This window comes from Coregonus clupeaformis, chromosome 14 (assembly GCF_020615455.1).
Source record: "Coregonus clupeaformis isolate EN_2021a chromosome 14, ASM2061545v1, whole genome shotgun sequence".
Lineage (NCBI taxonomy): Eukaryota > Metazoa > Chordata > Actinopteri > Salmoniformes > Salmonidae > Coregonus > Coregonus clupeaformis.
The window spans coordinates 10,774,240-10,795,862 of record NC_059205.1 but is presented as its reverse complement, the minus strand read 5'-3'; the positions used below and the strand labels follow the sequence as shown (position 1 = coordinate 10,795,862).

Below are 21,623 nucleotides of genomic sequence, written 5' to 3'. Positions count from 1 at the left end.
GGAGAGCTCTTTGGTCTTGACCATGGTGGAGAGTTTGGAATCTGATTGATTGATTGCTTCTGTGGACAGGTGTCTTTTATACAGGTAACAAGCTGAGATTAGGAGCACTCCCTTTAAGAGTGTGCTCCTAATCTCAGATCGTTACCTGTATAAAAGACACCTGGGAGCCAGAAATCTTTCTGATTGAGAGGGGGTCAAATACTTATTTCCCTCATTAAAATGCAAATCAATTTATAACATTTTTGACATGCGTTTTTCTGGATTTTTGTTGTTGTTATTCTGTCTCTCACTGTTCAAATAAACCTACCATTAAAATTATAGACTGATCATTTCTTTGTCAGTGGGCAAACGTACAAAATCAGCAGGGGATCAAATACTTTTTTCCCTCACTGTATAAGTTATCCAGTGCGAGCATATGTGCTGAATACCTTAAGATGTTACAGGTGTCAAACTTATGGGCATGTGGCAGCAGTGTGTAGGAGGGAGATTCCAAGGTGTGAGAAGTGTGCAGAAGGGCATGAAACAAAGGAGTATGAAGCAGTGGGGAAAGTGGTGGTGTGTGCTAATTGTAGGGGTGGCCATGGGGCTGGGGATCAGACATGTCCAGTGCGAGAGAAGCAGGTTGAGGTATCCAGGGTTAGAGTAGAGAAGAAGTTGTCATATGCGGAGGCAGTGAAGAAAGTAGAGGAAGATGGGTCAAGGGGGAGGGATCCTGAGAGAAATGGTGTGAGTAGTAGAGCTGTACCAGTACAGAGGGATAAACCAAAAAGTGATATATGGTTCAGCAAGATTGGATTTTTAGCGTTTATAGCAATGGTTATTAATTGTACTGCAGGGATGGAACGCAAATTGAAGAAAATTGAGGTGGTGGTGGCAGCTGCAGAGAGATATTTGGGTGTGCAAGACTTGACAGCAGAAGAGTTACAGGGAGTGTTAAGTGGTGATGTCCCATCAATTCAAGTTGAGGGCATGAGGTAGGAGTGAGTGTATTTAAACAGTGGAGAAGGGTGGGGTTAATTATTAGTTGTAGTGTTGAAGGTGTGAGTGTAGTGTTAGATGGTAGGATATTTCTTAGCTTTGGTTTATTTAATTTTTCAAGGAAAGATAAGGGAGTTGAACTCCAGTTTAGTAGGTGGCGGTAATGCAACAAATTGGATGCCAACCGCCGTTAAACCTCATTGAAGAAGAAGATCTAGTTTGAGCCTTTTGCCATTCCGTCGTCATGTAAACACGTGGGCCAAAAAAGCCATATATAGAGGTAAAAGACGCCATTGTTCGAAACAGTCCACCACTGGTAGCATTATATAAAGAAGTATCTAACATGGCGTCTACGAGCCGGTTTGTATATAATCTATTCCAAACTGTGTTCTTTGTGTTTTGCATTATTATGTTTTCATGTAGGGTACAGTTATTGAACAAAGGGTGGGGGGTGGCGATCAACACCTAGAGACGTTTGTTTCTAACGCGACTCTCCGGTGGTTTTCATCATAGCCGCCGGAATGTCCATACTAGTTCACCTTAACTAACGTTAGCCTACCAGAAAATACTATCAAATCACAGTTTGACACATTGTATAGATCGTATATCATGTTAACTTGATCGTGTTGCTCGTGTGCATCCGAGGTCGAGGACGATGTAGAACAACATGAATGATGTATATATCTTCCAAATCATGACGCACATGCGACTGTGAATGACCGATGTAACGTTTTTAAAAGGGATGGGTGATGTCGCACGGTGATGTTATCGGGCGATCTCAGCTGGCTAACTCCAATTACACTAGCTAACGTTAGTTAATATATTTTTACAGTAGCCGAGTGTCAACGCATGACACATTGACAGTGATCTAATCATTACAAGTTATTAATCCATTGATAATAGTTATAAGGACACGGCAAGTTGATTTGGTTATTTTACCAACTAACTAACTTAAAATAAATAGCTTGTTTTCGCTTGCCTAAACGAAGAGAAACCGAATGTTAACGTACCCGTGTCAAAGGAAACAGACAGGGGATTGGAAGAATACTTTTAGTGGCAGAATTTCGGCTAGTTAGCTATATGGGGTATGTGTCGGTTTTGGTATTAACGTTATAGAATCGAATTGGTGTCGAAGATAATTTCCAAAACGCAGGATGCCCATTTTATGGGTCCCGTGGTCCCACGAAGGACCGTTTCGATGCGCTTTTTGGCCACATCAGCATAATTTCGGTTGGAAATTCGTCTGGGTACAAGTAAACACACAATCTTTGTGGTGGCTTCTGCACCACTAGCTAGGTTTGCAGTACTTCCCAGTCCAGTTATATTATATTATATTATATTATATTATATTATATATATATATATATATATATATATAATGGCGGTGATTGCTTGTGAAAAGTTAAACCATTGTAACTTGTAATTTTCAGAAGTGCCTTTTTGTTTTAATAATCTTAAAGGTAGCTAACTATGTTCCTAATATTTCTCTGATCAAGGGGAAGACTGACATGTTTCATAATTTGTGCAAAATTTGAACAAAGGCCTGTAAGATTTCCCTGTCATTATCATCATTTGCCAATTCAAATCTCACAGTAAACAATCGGCTTTAACCGAAGTTCACTGAAGTGTGTAGAGTAAGTGAACTAATACCACAAACTTGACAGTAAACCAGCTTTATGGAGATAAGTACAGTCACATTCAATTCTGGGGTAACTCTCACTAGGCAGGGTCAGAGCTTAGAGGTCACTGTCGGCTGACCTCTGGGATTTCTTCTTTACTTGCAGTGGAGACGTCCTTGCCCTTCCCAAGGTGCAGTGCCCCAACCACCCAGACGCCATGCTGGTGGAAGACTACAGAGCAGGGGACATGATCTGCCCCGAGTGTGGCCTTGTAGTGGGTGAGGGATAGAGCACGCACAGCTTTGTATTACTATACTTGAGGACTTTTTACCCTAAACCGAACCCTAATTCTAACCCAACCTTAAACCTAACCCCTAAGCCTAAAATAGCCTTTTTTAGAAGTTAGGACCGGCCAAATCTTCTCACTACTCTGAATTGGCTTTGGTTTACCATTGTTGTAAACCAAGGCCAATTGTCAACAGACTGACACAAAGCCTTATCTGTAGGGAGGAGAAGTCTTTGCAGTAGGTAAATAGCGTAACATAACATAAACCGACATAGGCCTGCTGGCCCTACACTTCTATAGACACGTACTCAAAATACTAACCTCTAGTTCAGAGGGAGTGATGTGACAGTGTTTGTGCTGGTATTATGTGACTCGAGCAGTGATGTCATGTCAGACATGCCACATAGTTAGAGTGCATAATAATATGTAACAGGATACCATGAAATTCTAGAAATGACAACATCCTCTCAAAGATGCAATAGAATCAAATCTGTCCACACCTTCCTTAGACTTCCTTGGAAAGCCACGGTAGTTAGAGCAACGGATTGCATTACAAGGCTGTATCTGAACGTAACATAGCAGGTCTCCCATAATGAGTCCCATAGGAAACACTTAGCTAATCATATATAGTGGGTAAGTGGGCCGATTCAGTAATGCTAGATTGTATCCCATAGCTTTGCCATAAACAGATTAACGTCATATTAGTGCTCGATATTAGCGTGATTTATGTATGGAAAGGGTTTATGGGATTAAGGCGAAGAATCTAATCCCTGACCCTGCTAGTTTCCAGGAAGAGACGATAAACGAGAAAAAATATTGGACAAAGGAAAGTCTCACTCAGGAACTGGACAATGACGCCATCTTGTGGCCTGGTCTGGGAAGTGCAGGGTGTAATCAAATCTGTGACCGGAACAATGGGGAGATTAGCCACGTTTGGTTGAGTCCTGGTTGTATCATTAGACCAAGTGGTGGCCAGGGTCCCACTGACACGCAATACTGCTTCCTTCCCTAATATCGTATTTCCTCATCTCCTTTTGTCCACGCTCTGTCATAGCCGGCCGCGACCGGGAGACCCATGGGGCGGCGCACAATTGGCCCAGCGTCGTCCAGGGTAGGGGAGGGAATGGCCGGCAGGGATGTAGCTCAGTTGGTAGAGCATGGCGTTTGCAACGCCAGGGTTGTGGGTTCGTTTCCCACGGGGGACAAGTATGAAATAAATAAAAATATAATGTATGCACTCACTAACTGTAAGTCGCTCTGGATAAGAGCGTCTGCTAAATGACTAAAATGTAAATGTCACAAAAGGAAGGACTCACTTGGTGTAAGCATTATACTATGATGGTGAAATCAATACAGTGGGTGCTTGATGTTAATCACATTCATGTCAGTGCGCACTGCTCAAGGAGACGAAGTAGAGTAAATTACACAAGGAAAGGAAGAGGTTTGAACGTATTGTAGCGTGGCCCCATGCGGTAATGTGACTGGTTCCTCCTCAGGTGACAGGGTGATTGATGTGGGTTCAGAGTGGAGGACCTTCACCAACGAGAAAGACACCAAAGACCCGTCCAGAGTGGGCGACGCCCAGAATCCACTCCTCAACGGGGGAGACTTGACCACCATGATCAGCAAGGTAAGTACACAAAGTTATCACTTACAGGGAAAGCTGCTCTAAAACTATTTTAATGTTTGTGATCTGTGGCTAGATGTTGATGCATGACAAGAGAAGGACCACATCTAAATGTGGCCCAGGGAGCCAGACAAAGAAATGCAATGACAAGAAAATGTCTGCTCCCCTTTGTGTGTGACATGGTCATCATCAGGTACCACAAGTTCCTCTGGTCTCCATAAAATAGACTTCATTGTCATAAGATGTGTTGGTAGTAAATGGGTTATGCTAATAAAAGGATCAGACATTGCATATGTGTTAAAAAAAAAAAATTATAATAGCATTTTTGTATGGTTGTATTTCTCATGATAGTGTCTTGTTGTATTTGTATCATTCATTCCTTGTTATGTAGCTTGTATTTTCTGCTACATCTTTTGTGTGAAGCAGGGCTCCTTGAAAATGGGACTTCCCTGTGAAAAACAAAGGTTAAATAAAAAGTATTTATTACCACTATTGGTTCCAACCATTCTGTTGTCACCATAGGGAACAGGCGCGGCGAGTTTTGACGAGTTCGGCAACTCCAAATACCAGAACCGGCGGACCATGAGCAGTTCAGACCGCGCCATGCTAAACGCCTTCAAAGAGATTACCACCATGGCCGACCGGATCAACCTACCAAGGAACATCATAGTGAGTTCTGTTCTCTCTTCCATTTGTTTAGCTTTGTGGAACCTAGTAGCTAGCTAGCTAACTGCTCATTTCTACCTACAGTGCCTTGCAAAAGTATTCATCCCCCATGCCGTTTTTACTATTTTGTTGCATTACAACCTGTAATTTTTAATTGATTTTTATTTGGATTTAATGTAATGGACATACACAAAATAGTCCAAATTGGTGAAGTGAAATTACAAAAATTACTTTTTTCAAAAGATTCTAAAAAATTAATAACGCAAAAGTGGTGCGTGCATATGTATTCACCCCCTTTGCTATGAAGCCCCTAAATAAGATCTGGTGCAACCAATTACCTTCAATAATTAGTTAAATAAAGTCCACCTGTGTGCAATCTAAGTGTCACATGATCTGTCACATGATCTCAGTAAATATACACCTGTTCTGAAAGGCCCCAGAGTCTGCAACACCACTAAGCAAGGGGCACCACCAAGCAAGCGGCACCATGAAGACCAAGGAGTTCTCCAAACAGGTCAGGGCCAAAGTTGTGGAGAAGTACAGATCAGGGTTAGGTTATAAAAAAATATCAGAAACTTTGAACATCCCACGGAGCACCATTAAATCCATTATTAAAAAATTGAAAGAATATGGCACCACAACAAACCTGCCAAGAGAGGGCCTCCCACCAAAACTCACGGACCAGGCAAGGAGGGCATTAATCAGAGCAAACAAAGAGACCAAAGATAACCCTGAAGGAGCTGCAAAGCTCCACAGCAGAGATTGGAGTATTTGTCCATAGGACCACTTTAAGCCGTACACTCCACAGAGCTGGGCTTTACGGAAGAGTGGCCAGAAAAAAGCCATTGCTTAAAGAAACAAATAAGCAAACACATTTGGTGTTCGCCAAAAGGCATGTGGGAGACTCCCCAAACATATGGAAGAAGGTACTCTGGTCAGATGAGACTAAAATTGAGCTTTTTTGTCATCAAGGAAAACGCTATGTCTGGCGCAAACCCAACACCTCTCTTCACCCCGAGAACACCATGCATGGTGGTGGCAGCATCATGCTGTGGGGATGTTTTTCATCGGCAGGGACTGGGAAACTGGTCAGAATTGAAGGAATGATGGATGGCGCTAAATACAGGGAAATTCTTGAGGGAAACCTGTGTCTTCCAGAGATATGAGAATGGGACGGAGGTTCACCTTCCAGCAGGACAACGACCCTAAGCATACTGCTAAAGCAACACTCGAGTGGTTTAAGGGGAAAAATTTAAATGTCTTGGAATGGCCTAGTCAAAGCCCAGATCTCAATCCAATTGAGAATCTGTGGTATGACTTAAAGATTGCTGTACACCAGCAGAACCCATCCAACTTGAAGGAGCTGGAGCAGTTTTGCCTTGATGAATGGGCAAAAATCCCAGTGGCTAGATGTGCCAAGCTTATAGAGACATACCCCAAGAGACTTGCAGCTGCAATTGCTGCAAAAGGTGGCTCTACAAAGTATTGACTTTGGGGGGGGGGGGGATAGTTATGCACGCTCAATTTTTTTTTTTTTGTCTAGCTTCACACACAAAAATATTTTGCATCTTCAAAGTGGTAGGCATGTTGTGTAAATCAAATGATACAAACCCCCAAAAAATCCATTTTAATTCCAGGTTGTAAGGCAACAAAATAGGAAAAATGCCAAGGGGGGTGAATATAAGCCACTGTACATGGATTCATATATTTCCAAAACTCAAGTTATTTAGCAGGTTACTCTAAATATGGGGTTTTCTCTTAAAGGTGCAATACGCAGAAATCGCTCTGCCATTTCCTGGTTGCTAAAATTCGAATAGTTCGCCTAATTTCAGTTTATCTGACAAATCAAGCAATGCATAGTTTAGAGAACAAAAAACGAGACTTGAGAACAAGAAGCATAGACACAGAACAGATCTACTACTGTTCTTAGACTTGCTTTGAATGAGAATGACAGATCTATAACTCACATTTCTAAGTGAATTTGGTTGGGTTGACCAAAAAGGTACATATTGCAGCTTTAACCAAATTATAGTAATGTCTGCAGCATTTTAAGAGATTTTGCGCTGAGCTGAATGTTGTCCTGAATGTTGTCCTGCAGGACCGAACAAATAACTTATTTAAGCAAGTGTACGAACAGAAGAGCCTGAAGGGGCGGGCCAACGATGCCATCGCATCAGCCTGCCTGTACATCGCCTGCAGACAAGAGGGTGTGCCTCGGACATTTAAAGGTGAGCTCCTATAAATACGATGTTTAGAGCTCATATTAGGATGAAACAATGTTTCACACAACACCTTGGAATGAGTGTCTGTTGCTACAAATTTAAAACCAAGACTTCATGGTTATAATATATTCCTTGGTTGCGTTCATTAGGCACCAAACGGAAGAAAATTGTCAAACAAGGAGGGCTACTACCTGGACAGGTCCAATTAGAAACCCTTATTTTCATCTTGCGTTTAAAAAAATGTTCTCTGTTGCATGCCTTATTAAAATGATCCTGATGGTGTATCACTAATGACTCCCTTGTCATCCATCCCCCGCAGAGATCTGCGCCGTGTCCCGCATCTCCAAGAAGGAGATTGGCCGCTGCTTCAAGCTGATCCTCAAGGCCCTGGAGACCAGCGTGGACCTCATCACCACCGGAGACTTCATGTCCCGCTTCTGCTCCAACCTGGGCCTGCCCAAGCAGGTGCAGATGGCGGCCACCTACATCGCCCGGAAGGCAGTGGAGCTGGACCTGGTGCCTGGCAGGAGCCCCATCTCCGTGGCCGCCGCCGCCATCTACATGGCCTCCCAGGCCTCTGCCGAGAAGAAGACCCAGAAAGGTGAGGTGGGGGATTGTGGGAGATACAGTGGGGGGAAAAAAGTATTTGATCCCCTGCTGATTTTGTACGTTTGCCCACTGACAAAGACATGATCAGTCTATCATTTTAATGGTAGGTTTATTTGAACAGTGAGAGACAGAATAACAACAAAATAATCCAGAAAAACGCATGTAAAAAATGTTATAAATTGATTTGCATTTTAATGAGGGAAATAAGTATTTGACCCCTCTGCAAAACATGACTTAGTACTTGGTGGCAAAACCCTTGTTTGCTATCACAGAGGTCAGATGTTTCTTGTAGTTGGCCACCAGGTTTGCACACATCTCAGGAGGGATTTTGTTCCACTCCTTTTTGCAGATCTTCTCCAAGTCATTAAGGTTTTGAGGCTGACGTTTGGCAACTCGAACATTCAGCTCCCTCCACAGATTTTCTATGGGATTAAGGTCTGGAGACTGGCTAGGCCACTCCAGGACCTTAATGTGCTTCTTCTTGAGCCACTCCTTTGTTGCCTTGGCCGTGTGTTTTGGGTCATTGTCATGCTGGAATACCCATCTACCACCCATTTTCAATGCCCTGGCTGAGGGAAGGAGGTTCTCACCCAAGATTTGACGGTACATGGCCCAGTCCATCGTCCCTTTGATGCGGTGAAGTTGTCCTGTCCCCTTAGCAGAAAAACACCCCCAAAGCATGATGTTTCCACCTCCATATTTGACGGTGGGGATGGTGTTCTTGGGGTCATAGGCAGCATTCCTCCTCCTCCAAACACGGCGTGTTGAGTTGATGCCAAAGAGCTCGATTTTGGTCTCATCTGACCACAACACTTTCACCCAGTTCTCCTCTGAATCATTCAGATGTTCATTGGCAAACTTCAGACAGCCCTGTATATGTGCTTTCTTGAGCAGGGGGACCTTGCGGGCGCTGCAGGATTTCAGTCCTTCACGGTGTAGGTTGTTACCAATTGTTTTCTTGGTGACTATGGTCCCAGCTGCCTTGAGATCATTGACAAGATTATCCCGTGTAGTTCTGGGCTGATTCCTCACCGTTCTCATGATCATTGCAACTCCATGAGGTGAGATCTTGCATGGAGCCCCAGACCGAGGGAGATTGACAGTTCTTTTGTGTTTCTTCCATTTGCGAATAATCGTACCAACTGTTCACCTTCTCACCAAGCTGCTTGGCGATGGTCTTGTAGCCTATTCCAGCCTTGTGTAGGTCTACAGTCTTGTCCCTGACATCCTTGGAGAGCTCTTTGGTCTTGGCCATGGTGAAGAGTTTGGAATCTGATTGATTGATTGCTTCTGTGGACAGGTGTCTTTTATACAGGTAACAAACTGAGATTAGGAGCACTCCCTTTAAGAGTGTGCTCCTATTCTCAGCTCGTTGCCTGTATAAAAGACACCTGGGAGCCAGAAATCTTTCTGATTGAGAAGGGGTCAAATACTTATTTCCCTCATTAAAATGCAAATCAATTTATAACATTCTTTACATTCGTCTTTCTGGATTTCTTTGTTGTTATTGTCTCTCACTGTTCAAATAAACCTACCATTAAAATTATAGACTGATCATTTATTTGTCAGTGGGCAAACGTACAAAATCAGCAGGGGATCAAATACTTTTTTCCCTCACTGTAGTGGTGGTTGATTGTCTTTTTGAGGTGGTCATCACTTAAAGTTCTTTATTGGCTGAATCTGAACTACACTACATGACCAGAAGTATGTGGACACCTGCTCGTCGAACATCTCATTCCAAAATCATGGGCATTAATATGCAGTTGGTCCCACCTTTGCTGATATCAAAGCCTCCACTCTTCAGGGAAGGCTTTCCACTAGATGTTGGGACATTGCTGCGGGGACTTGCTTCTATTCAGCCACAAGAGCATTAGTGATATCGGGCATTGATGTTGGGCGATTAGGCCTGGCTCACAGTCGGCGTTCCAATTCATCCCAAAGGTGTTCGATGGGGTTGAGGTCAGGGCTCTGTGCAGGCCAGTCAAGTTCTTACACACTGATCTCAACAAACCATTTCTGTATGGACCTTGCTTTGTGCACAGGGGCATTGTCATGCTGAAACAGGAAAGGGCCTTCCCCAAACTGTTGCCACAAAGTTGGAAGCACAGAATCGTCTAGAATGTAATTGTATGCTGTAGCGTTAAGATTTCCCTTCACTGGAACTAAGGGGCCTAGCCCGAACCATGAAAAACAGCCCCAGACCGTTATTCCTCCTCCACCAAACTTTACAGTTGGCAGTATGCTTTCGGGCAGGTAGCGTTCTCCTGGCATCCGCCAAACCCAGATTCGTCCATCGGACTGCCAGTTGGTGAAGCGTTATTCATCACTCCAGAGAACTCGTTTCCACTGCTCCAGAGTCCAATGGCGGCAAGCTTTACACCACTCCAGCTGATGCTTAGCATTGCGCACAGTGATCTTAGGCTTGTTTGCAGCTGCTTGGCCATGGAAACCCATTTCATGAAGCTCCCAATGAACAGTTCTTGTGCTGGCTTTGCTTCCGGAGGCAGTTTGGAACTCGGTAGTGAGTATTGCAACCGAGGACAGACCATTTTTACGCGCTTCAGCACTCAGTGGTCCAGTTCTGTGAACTTGTGTGGCCTACCACTTCGCGGCTGAGCCATTGTTGCTCCTAGACGTTTCCACTTCAAAATAACAGCACTTCCAGTTGACCGGGGCAGCTCTAGCAGGGCAGAAATTTGAGGAACTGACTTGTTGGAAAGGTGGAATCCTATGACAGTGCCGTGTTGAAAGTCACTGAGCTCTTCAGTAAGGCCATTCTACTGCCAATGTTTGTCTATGGAGATTGCAATGGCTGTGTGCTCGATTCTATACACCTGTCAGCAACGGGTGTGGCTGAAATAGCCAAATCCACTAGTATGAAGGGGTGTCCACATACATTTTCACAGCACTCTATATCCAAAGTATTTGCCCCCTTTCAAATTGTATCTACTTTTGCATATTTTTGATACTGAATGTTATCAGATCTTCAACCAAAACCTAAAATTAGATAAAGGGAACCTGAGTGAACAAATAACACAACAATTACGTAATTTATTTAACAAAGTTATGCAACACCCAATGCCCCTGTGTGAAATAGTAATTGCCCCCTTACACTCAATAACTGGTTGTGCCACATTTAGCTGCAATGACTCCAACCAAACACTTCCTGTAGTTGTTGATCAGACTCTCGCCTTGCTGTGGAGGAATTTTGGCCCACTCTTCCATACAGAACTGCGACATTTGTGGGTTTTCAAGCATGAACTGCTCGTTTCAAGTCCTGCCACAACATCTCAATTGGGATTAGGTCTGGACTTTGGCTAGCCCATTCCAAAATTTATAATTTGTTGCTTTTTAGCCATTTTCATGTAGACTTGATTGTGTGTTTTGGATCATTGTCTTGCTGCATGACCCAGCTGCGCTTCAGCTTCAGCTCACAGACGGATGGCCTGATATTCTCCTGTAGAATTCTCTGATACAGAGCAGAATTCATGGTTCCTTCTATTAAGGCAAGTTGTCCAGGTCCTGAGGCAGCAAAGCATCCCCAAACCATCACACCACCACCACCATGCTTGACCTTTGGTATGATGTTCTTACTGTGGAATGCAGTGTTTGGTTTTCACCAGGCATAATGGGACCCATGTCATCTAAAAAGTTATACTTTTGAATCATCTGTCCATAGAAAATTTTTCCAAGAGTCTTGATGATCATCCAGGTGCTTCCAGGTACTTTTTGGCAAACTTGAGTCAACTTTTTGAGATGTGGCAGGACTTGAAACAAGCAGTTCATGCTTGAAAAGCAACAAATGTCGCTGAGTTAAAGCAGTTCTGCATGCAAGAGTTGGCCAACATTCCTCCACAGTGACATGAGAGACTGATCAACAACTACAGGAAGCATTTGGTTGCAGTCATTGCAGCTCAAGGTGGCACAACCAGTTATTGAGTGTAAGGGGGTCATTACTATTTCACACAGGGGCATTGGGTGTTGCATAACTTAAATAAATAAAACATTTTGTATTTGTAAACTCAGGTTCCCTTTATCTAATATTAGGTTTTGGTTGAAGATATGATAACATTCAGTATCAAAAAATTGAGAAAATATGAAAGGGGGCAAATACTTTTTCATGGCACTGTGTAGTATATTTGTGTTTGTTTAAGCTTTATAACCTGCTTCAGTAAATTTCAGGCATGAATAACAGTATAACAGTGTGATGCTCATGTGGTATTTCTGATTTGAGAGCTCACACAAACAGTTTCTGAAGGTTCGGGGACTCGTATTTCTGATAGTTCTGAGAACACAGGTGCAGCACCAATGGTCTCTGAATATTCTTAAAGCACCAGTAGTAATTTCTGCAAATCTATGCTTTTGGACAGAGATTGGAGACATCGCCGGTGTGGCGGATGTCACGATCAGACAGTCGTACAGACTCATCTACCCCCGCGCTGCCGACCTCTTTCCCCCTGACTTCAAATTCGACACCCCCGTGGACAAACTGCCCCAGCTGTGATGACCCGCTTGCCCCAACAACACTTTCTGCTGTACTGGGTTCTTTTTTTTATTGAATTGGATTTCTACGATTCTTTCCCCTTCTTTTCCCTTGTTAATTAAGCCTTCGGGCCTTTGTGAAAGCACTTTTTGCAGGAATACAGACAAGTACAGGACACACATTCCAATGCTTTTAGAATTAATTGCAAACTGTACATACAGTATTTCATTTGAGTGTGTGTGTATATATATACTGTATTTATGTCCAAGTGAGAAAATGTAATTGGTGCTTGCAATATTAGGCTGGTTTTATACTGTATACACCTACTTTTGTAGGAAATGAGCAGGTTACATTTTGTTAGCTTGTTTGCATTGTATTAAATTAAATGCTTTTCTGAAAAGCATGTTGAACATCTCATGCATTGAATAACATTAAACTTTGTACGGAATGTGTTTGCTGAGTGTATTGACTCTAATACTGCTTTTTATTTTATCATTTGAAATATTAAACTTTTGTTCTATTACTAGACATATGTTCCACTTGGGAGTACATTGATCAGTACATCTCTGCCCTTCAGACAGCCAGACAAGTTGATCAAGTTCCAGCTTGTATCGTCCCTCCTGTCAGGTGTACAGTTGTGGGCCTAGGATAGCAATTGAAGCAAGAGTTCAACACACCTTTGCATCTTTTCAAAACCAAAGTAATTTCTAAGGGTCAAAGGTCATCTGGCTGTCATTACATCAAGTATTTGGAAAGTTGAACATGACAAAGTTATACTTTAGCTGTGCCACTCGGTCTAAGGCACTGCATCTCAGTGCTTGAGGCGTCACTACAGACCCCCTGGTTCAACTGGCCGTGATTGGGAGTCCCATAGGGCCCAGCGTCGTCAAGTTTGGCCGGTGTAGGCCGTCATTGTAAATAAGATCTTGTTCTTAACTGACTTGCCTAGTTAAATAAATAAAATAAGGGTTACTTGCTCTCGATGCTTTACCTGGATTGATTAAAGGTAAATGAGTCTCTTTACTCTTCTGCCAGAGGTTTCGATCCTTCTAAGAGACGTTTTAGTTATCCACTTACCTCGACTCCAAATCCAGGTCACTCCCTGCTATTTCTCCAGAGCGCTTCAGTAAGATACACTCTGGGTCACGGCTGAACAGTGGACTGCCGTAGTACGTTAATGGACAGTTCTATTGGGCATGTTGCTCTTCACACCATTGAAGAGATTCTCAAAGCAAAGAGACCAAGACATAGCATGGCCTTGAAAGTGATGCGCTCACACCAATAGAATACAATATGCAAAGGTAGCACCACTCTATTAAAAACGTTTAATTTGTGCATTCATGATAGACGACTGCTTCTTTACACCAGGGCCAACAGTCTTGTAACTTCAATGTGGTGTACCATTCAAAAAAGCTTCTGTTTTTGCAACACGCTCAAGCAGCCATTTAAGCACGGAGAAATAACTTTGTACAATCTATTTTCATAATTACACTAAACATAGATACAAAAATAACTATTGATAAAATGAGTGCTATCAGCTTAATTGTGTGTACATACATATATAATATACCCTGCCCTCACCTGTAGTGATTCATTTACATATTGTCTGCACAAACTGCCACTGAGCCAAGTTGAAGCTCCAGGGTGAAGTTTCCCTTAGGTAAAGATCTAGGGTCAGCTTCCCTTAGGTAAAGATCTAGGGTCAGCTTCCCCTTCCCCAATCCTAACCTAGAGGCAACTTCACCCTACACATAGGTTTATTAAGTCAGTTCCATCATACATCCATAGTCCCACTGTCAGGACTGAATGGATGAGTTTTGGTAATCAGCTGTACTGTATCAGTCACTTCAGATCCACCATTTGACTAAGTCCAATCATTGCAGGCTGTGACGTCTTCTGGTTCTTGTATCTTCAGTTAAAAAGAATAATTGAGGTATCGAGGTTGGAATCAATTCCATTTCAAATCAGTCAATTCAGGTAGGGAATGGAAATTCAACAGAAATCCTAAATTCATTAATTCGCTGCATCGATTGAATTATAATGGAACGGACCCAAACTCTGTTCGAAATGCTAGAGTAATTGATTCTATCCACAAGAGCACAACATTGCTAGCTGAATGCATTGTTATCCCCCAAGAACAAAATCTGGGTCTGTATAGCTCAGGGGTCTCAGAGTAGGAGTGCTGATCTAGGATCAGGTACCCCTGTTCATGTAATCCTTTTCATTGCAAAACTGATCCTAAATCAGCACTTCTACTCTGAGACGCTTGATTCATATGGCCCCTGCTTAATGGTGCTAGGAATCCACCAGAGGGAGCCATGTCCGATATGTCTCCATATTGTGTGCTCCTTACAAATGACTTTAAAGCAGCACAGTCGCCTTTGATGTGTCTAGAACTCTTTGTTCTACCGCTTAAAACATGGTCCTTTATGCTAGTAAATGAGGGATAGTTGCAATACCATGAGGACTAACACTGGATCCACCGCTTTGCCTAATGATCATCTGTTTAAAATTAAACATTTTCTGCACTCTATTCTTTGAGTCAGCCAGCTCTTAGCTTTGCTAGCAGAAACAGGAAGGCATTCTTTAAAAACTGTGGGAGGGTTCTCCCTGCATTGTTGGGAAGGGCCCGTAACTAAGCATTTCACTGTTAGTCCACACCTGTTGTTTACGAAGCATGTGACGAATAAGTGTGTGGGTGGGGGATGAGAATGACTAGGATCAGCTATAAAGGAGCCCTTACTTTGGGTTTCAAGTCAAAAGGCAGTAGTAGTCAAAATGTGTTTTCTTTAACCTCACGTGACGGTTCAGTGATAAATGCTCAAAATACTCATACAAGGCAGACATGTCAAAACCTTACAGAGAGAAGTCATTTAGTTATGGCTTGAGAAATGACTCGTTAATACAGATGAATAATATTCTGTACATAATATTTAAAAAAAAGACTGACAATGAATAACATGTTGCCGGCGTGTCCTTTGACAGAGTTCATATGAAAACATTCTCAGTGGTCAGACAAAAGAAAACATGCGCTGGAGGCCTCCTTCCCCCTCTTCTCTCTGAATTCTCAGAAGAGAAGCAAAATAGAATCTCTTTATGTTAAAAAAGTTATTCATTTTGTTAAAAAATAAACAAGGGTGTTCAGTTGTGGAGTCGGGGGGCGTCTTTCAATGGCACAGAGTGTGCCCAAAGGCTGGAAGAGCGATGTTTTCCCCTCCCTCTCAACGTTTGTTTGGAAAAGAGGCGGATTTTAAAATGTGAGCTACAGTCAGTCAGCGCTGTGTTGTTTGGTTCACAGTGTGTGTTTGTTCAACGTGTTAGGAGGAGGGAGGGGGGCTAACACCAGTCTGCGATGTAGTCAAAGTCTGAGAACATGTCCTGCTCATTCCTGCTGAGCGCCCTGGGTTCTCTGGGCGGGGTCAGGATGGGCGCTTCTGAGGTAAATTCGTTGTCGAAGTTGCTGACGTCATTGGAGTCCTGGATGGTCGGCACGAACGGAGGCTTCACCTTCTTGGCCAGTAGTCCGTTCCAATCCATATTCTGTGGGGACAAAGGAAGGAGAAAATGGATGAAATAGTGAATTTATGTCAACTATCAAATCAAATCAAATTTTATTTGCCACATGCGCCGAATACAAAAGGTGTAGACATTACCATGAAATGCTTACTTACAGCCCTTAAGCAACAATGCATTTATTTTTAAATAAAAATGTAAAATAAAACAAAAAAGTGTTGAGAAAAAAAGAGCAGAAGTAAAATAAAATAACAGTAGGGAGGCTATATATACAGGGGGGTACCGGTGCAGAGTCAATGTGCGGGGGCACCGGCTAGTTGAGGTAATATGTACATGTGGGTAGAGTTAAAGTGACTATGCATAAATAATTAACAGAGTAGCAGCAGCGTAAAAAGATGGGGTGGGGGTGGGGGGGGGCAGTGCAAATAGTCCAGGTAGCCATGATTAGCTGTTCAGGAGTCTTATGGCTTGGGGGTAGAAGCTGTTGAGAAGCCTTTTGGACCTAGACTTGGCGCTCCGGTACCGCTTGCCGTGCGGTAGCAGAGAGAACAGTCTATGACTAGGGTGGCTGGAGTCTTTGACAATTTTGAGGGCCTTCCTCTGACACCGCCTGGTATAGAGGTCCAGGATGGCAGGAAGCTTGGCCCCAGTGATGTACTGGGCCGTACGCACTACCCTCTGTAGTGCCTTGCGGTCAGAGGCCGAGCAGTTGCCATACCAGGCGGTGATGCAACCAGTCAGGATGCTCTCGATGGTGCAGCTGTAGAACCTTTTGAGGATCTGAGGACCCATGACAAATCTTTTCAGTCTCCTGAGGGGGAATAGGCTTTGTCATGCCATCTTCACGACTGTCTTGGTGTGTTTGGACCATGATAGTTCGTTGGTGATGTGGACACCAAGGAACTTGAAGCTCTCAACCTGTTCCACTACAGCCCCGTCGATGAGAATGGGGGCGTGCTCAGTCCTCTTTTTTTTCCTGTAGTCCACAATCATCTCCTTTGTCTTGGTCACGTTGAGGGGAGGTTGTTATCCTGGCACCACACGGCCAGGTCTTTGACCTCCTCCCTATAGGCTGTCTCATCGTTGTCGGTGATCAGGCCTACCACTATTGTGTCGTCGGCAAACTATCAGGACAGACGTATTGAATCGTCTACCTTGTGAGAAAAAAAGTTAATGACAACCAAGATAATAAAGGAGACAAGTCGAATGAATATTATAAACTGGGTGGTTCGAGCTCTGAATGCTGATTGGCTGACAGCTGTGGTATATCAGACTGTATACCATGGGTATGACAAAACACTTATTTTATATTGGCCATATACCACACCTCCTCAGGCCTTATTGCTTAAGTAGCCTACATATGTAATGATGTGTCCACATTGCCTGTAATCCAGGCTGTTTTGGATAACAATATCAAAACAGATCAAATATATAAAATAAAATAAAAAATACTTTCAACTTACTCTGAAGAACAGATGTTTCTTTACTTCTTCTGCGTCTCGTTCTCCTGCCCCCAGACGTCTTTCTGGACTCCTCCTCAAAAGCTACAAACATAAAGAGCATAACAAAGCAGAATAAACATTAAAGCTGTATTTCAATAACGCCATTGTCTTTTGTTTCTTCTCAGTTCACACTTGCTGACAGCAGTCGTTTGAGGTGTTGTGTTTCAGTAGAGGTCAATCTGAAGTTACCGTAGTAGAACTTCACCAGAACCCACCCTTCTCATGATGGAGATGGCCTCTGTTGAGAGGAACCTTGGGTAGCGGACTTCATCGTTGACGATGCTGTCAAACACCTCCTCCTCATCGTCCCCAGGGAATGGAGACTGTCGGACGGGCAAAAACACAGATTTTTGCACATACAGTCAATTATTTAGATTTTTATATGGACAAGTACTGACCAGGTCAGCTATATAAACTCAGCAAAAAAAGAAACGTCCTCTCACTGTCAACTGCGTTTATTTTCCAGCAAACTTAACATGTGTAAATATTTGTATGAACATAACAAGATTCAACAACTGAGACATAAACTGAACAAGTTCCACAGACATGTGACTAACATAAATGGAATAATGTGTCCCTGAACAAAGAGGGGGTCAAAATCAAAAGTAACAGTCACTATCTTGGCCACCAGCTGCATTAAAAGTACTGCACTGCATCTCCTCCTCATGGACTGCACCAGATTTGCCAGTTCTTGCTGTGAGATGTTACCCCACTCTTCCACCAAGGCACCTGCAAGTTCCTGGACATTTCTGGGTGGAATGGCCCTAGCCCTCACCAGAGCATATGAGCGGAGTGGAGCGGTGAGAATCTCAGCTCCTCGCTCACGGAGCTGTTCACTCCTCCGCTCCCCCCGCCCAAAGCCACATCAGGCCAGTCCGCTCATTATCGCTCAGTGCTAAACGCAGTTTGCATCGCGCTCCACTCAAATGGCCCCCCCGCTCGCTCCAAAAAAATGAAAAAAATCTGCATTTATTTCACTTTTAGCTTAAACCACAGCCTTACCTTATCTCCCCGAGTTTGTTGCATACAGACTCATCTCGGATTATCCATTCTGTCTTGAAACGGGGATCTAACACTGATGGTAAAATGAGATGTTTATCAGTATAGTATATTCCATAGCGAATTGACACGTTGTTTGCCAATGTTTCTGCAAAAGCAGCGATGCCCATTGGAAGTGCAGCGTGAGTGTCATCGGTGAGCAGGGAGGATCATCCCCAGGTTCCCCAGCTCCTTCTCCATTTTGTCTGTGAGGTCTGCCCACTGACAAGGTGCGTCAGCTGCCGTACTTGATTCAGGGTGATGTTAGCAACATTAGACTTGAGTTTGTTTTGCCATATTTTTGGAACAACCGGATGAACGACTGAATCATCCGCAGCTGGCTGCTCCATCGAGTGGCGCAGGCATTTGTGGGGCGGACACCTAATTGGTCGGTTTCCTCTGTGTTCAGGGTGCTCTTGCGTACACTTTTCACCAGGTGCCCGACTTTCACCAACAGCCTATTAATGTTGTCGTGCTCGTTAACGGCGTCTTTGATCGCCAGCTGAAGCATGTGAATGGGGCATTTCAGATGTAAATTTGACACAGTAAAGTACTGATTTATCATCGTTTCTACATTAGAGTTTATCACTTCCACAAGGACTTGCGAGGGCGCAGGTGGTCCCTCATCCTCCTCTTCATGTTCTGCGCTGCTGCTGGCATCCGCGGTCACTTCACCCTCCGCCTCCTCTTCAGTGCCAGGGAGGAGGTTAAACGCCTTGATCATGTTGCTGGCACTGTCAGTGACGACCCGAATCACACGTCGTTGCACGTTCCAATATTTCAGTACAGTTCATACTTTTGGTAAATACGATCTGCGGTATGGTGCCCCTGTATGTGCTCACAGCCCAACAAAACCGTGTGCCCCCGGAACGTCCCATCAATGAAACTGGCCACGATGCCAAGGAAGCTGTGCCCTCTTCTACTGGTCCAAATGTCCGCTGACAGAACGAGCCCATCACCATTTTGCAGTAGGTCTTGCAGTTTGGCTTCCATCTCTTCCAGGGCATGTGGCATGAGAGTGTCCCGTACGGTGTTGTAGCATGGGGGGGGGGGGGGTGTAGCCCGGTTGAGCTGCGCTGGCGAAGTGTTGCATCCCTTCGCGTTCTCCTTTACTCAGCGGTTCATAGTCCATAGAAATCATTTTTAAAAATGCTACATCCAGCTCTCTTTTTCTCTCCCTTGTTATGGTTGGGCCTTTGCGTGCAGTGAAGAAACGTTTGAATTCCTCAACCCTTTTCTCTTGTTGCTGCTGCTGCTCCTCTCGCTCTATAAAATACAAATTCATGGACAACACAAATTAAATGAAACAGATGGATTCTGGGTAAGGCTTGAGCATGCTTCAGACTCGGTGTGAGCGAGCGAAATTGGAGCGGGACATAGGGCGACGCTCCGTCCTTTTAAAAATGCCGCTCTGCGCTCTGTCCAAAATCCGCCCGCTCGCGCTCCACGCTCGCTCCCGCTCCACTCCACTCACATGCTCCTCACCCTTCGATCCAACAGGTCCCAGACGTGCTCAATGGGATTGAGATCCGGGCTCTTCGCTGGCCATAGCAGAACACTGACATTCCTGTCTTGCAGAAAATCACACACAGAACGATCAGTATGGCTGGTGGCATTGTCATGCTGGAGGGTCATGTCAGGATGAGCCTGCAGGAAGGGTACCACATGAGGGAGGAGGATGTCTTCCCTGTAACGCACAGCGTTGAGATTGCCTGCAATGACAACAAGCTCAGTCCGATGATGCTGTGACACACCGCCCCAGAGTACAGGCCTCGGTGTAACACTCATTTTTTCGACGATAAACGCAAATCCGACCATCACCCCTGGTGAGACAAAACCGCGACTCATCAGTGAAGAGCACTTTTTGCCAGTCCTGACTGGTCCAGCGACGGTGGGTTTGTGCCCATAGGCGACGCTGTTGCCGGTGATGTCTGGTGAGGACCTGCCTTACAACAGGCCTACAAGCCCTCAGTCCAGCCTCTCTTAGCCTATTGCGGACAGTCTGAGCACTGATGGAGGGATTGTGCGTTCCTGGTGTAACTCGGGCAGTTGTTGTTGCCATCCTGTACCTGTCCCGCAGGTGTGATGTTCGGATGTGCCGATCCTGTGCAGGTGTTGTTACACGTGGTCTGCCACTGCGAGGACGATCAGCTGTCCGTCCTGTCTCCCTGTAGCGCTGTCTTAGGCGTCTCACAGTACGGACATTGCAATTGATTGCCCTGGCCACATCTGCAGTCCTCATGCCTCCTTGCAGCATGCCTAAGGCAGTAGAAAGGCCTCTTTAGTGTACTAAGTTTTCATAACTTTGACCTTAATTGCCTACCGTCTGTAAGCTGTTAGTATCTTAACGACCATTCCACAGGTGCATGTTCATTAATTGTTTATGGTTCATTGAACAAGCATGGGAAACAGTGTTTAAACCCTTTACAATGAAGATCTGTGAAGTTATTTTGATTTTTACCAATTATCTTTGAAAGACAAGGTCCTGAAAAAGGGACGTTTCTTTTTTTGCTGAGTTAATATATATATATATATATATATATATATATATCAAAATATATATTTTTAGAGTTGATAAAATATTGGCCAGCTTCACGAGTCATAGTATTGAGTAGGTATGCATCCATATGACAGGTGAGAACCACTAACCTCTCCAACCAGCATCTCAAAGATGAGGACCCCCAGACCCCACCAGTCCACAGCACGCGTGTAGGACGTCTCCGTCAGAACCTCTGGGGCCAGGAACTCAGGAGTACCACAGAATGTACTGGTGCGGTCCCTGAACCCCATTCCTGCCAGAATACACATAACCAAGACATGTTTAGTACAGAAACTTTACTGTCCACACAGACATGGAAATCTGACATGCACATAAGTTTCAGATCAGCATACTGTAGACCTTACAGTGCATTCGGAAATTATTCAGACCCCTTGACCCCACTTTGTTACATTACAGCCTTATTGTAAAATTCATTAAAATTGTTCCCCCCCCATCAATCTACACACAATAACCCATAATGACAAAGCAAAAACAGGTTGAGAAAATAAAAAACGGAAATATTACATTTACATAATTATTC

The 21,623-nt window shown here is 43.9% G+C and overlaps 2 protein-coding genes across 3 annotated transcripts in view; one reads left to right on the top strand and one right to left on the bottom strand.

Moving 5' to 3' along the window:
• The first annotated feature begins 1,237 nt into the window (after positions 1-1,237).
• LOC121580727 (transcription initiation factor IIB-like) lies at positions 1,238-12,942 on the top strand. Its single transcript, XM_041895741.2, has 7 exons — positions 1,238-1,338; positions 2,763-2,875; positions 4,380-4,513; positions 5,033-5,179; positions 7,275-7,404; positions 7,718-7,999; positions 12,378-12,942. The coding sequence occupies exons 1-7, from the start codon at positions 1,322-1,324 to the stop codon at positions 12,509-12,511; spliced, it is 957 nt and encodes a 318-aa protein (XP_041751675.2). The 5' UTR covers positions 1,238-1,321; the 3' UTR covers positions 12,512-12,942.
• An 859-nt stretch (positions 12,943-13,801) lies between these two features.
• Positions 13,802-21,623, bottom strand: part of LOC121580726 (serine/threonine-protein kinase N2) — a 38,280-nt gene continuing 30,458 nt past the window's right edge. For both annotated transcript variants that reach the window (XM_041895740.2, XM_041895739.2), the window contains exons 19-22: positions 21,193-21,335; positions 17,721-17,828; positions 17,467-17,547; positions 13,802-16,030 (exon numbers count right to left, since the gene is read on the bottom strand). In XM_041895740.2, the coding sequence (XP_041751674.1) occupies positions 15,827-16,030; positions 17,467-17,547; positions 17,721-17,828; positions 21,193-21,335 (536 nt within the window). In that variant the 3' untranslated portion in view covers positions 13,802-15,826. The remainder of the gene's footprint in view (positions 16,031-17,466; positions 17,548-17,720; positions 17,829-21,192; positions 21,336-21,623) is intronic.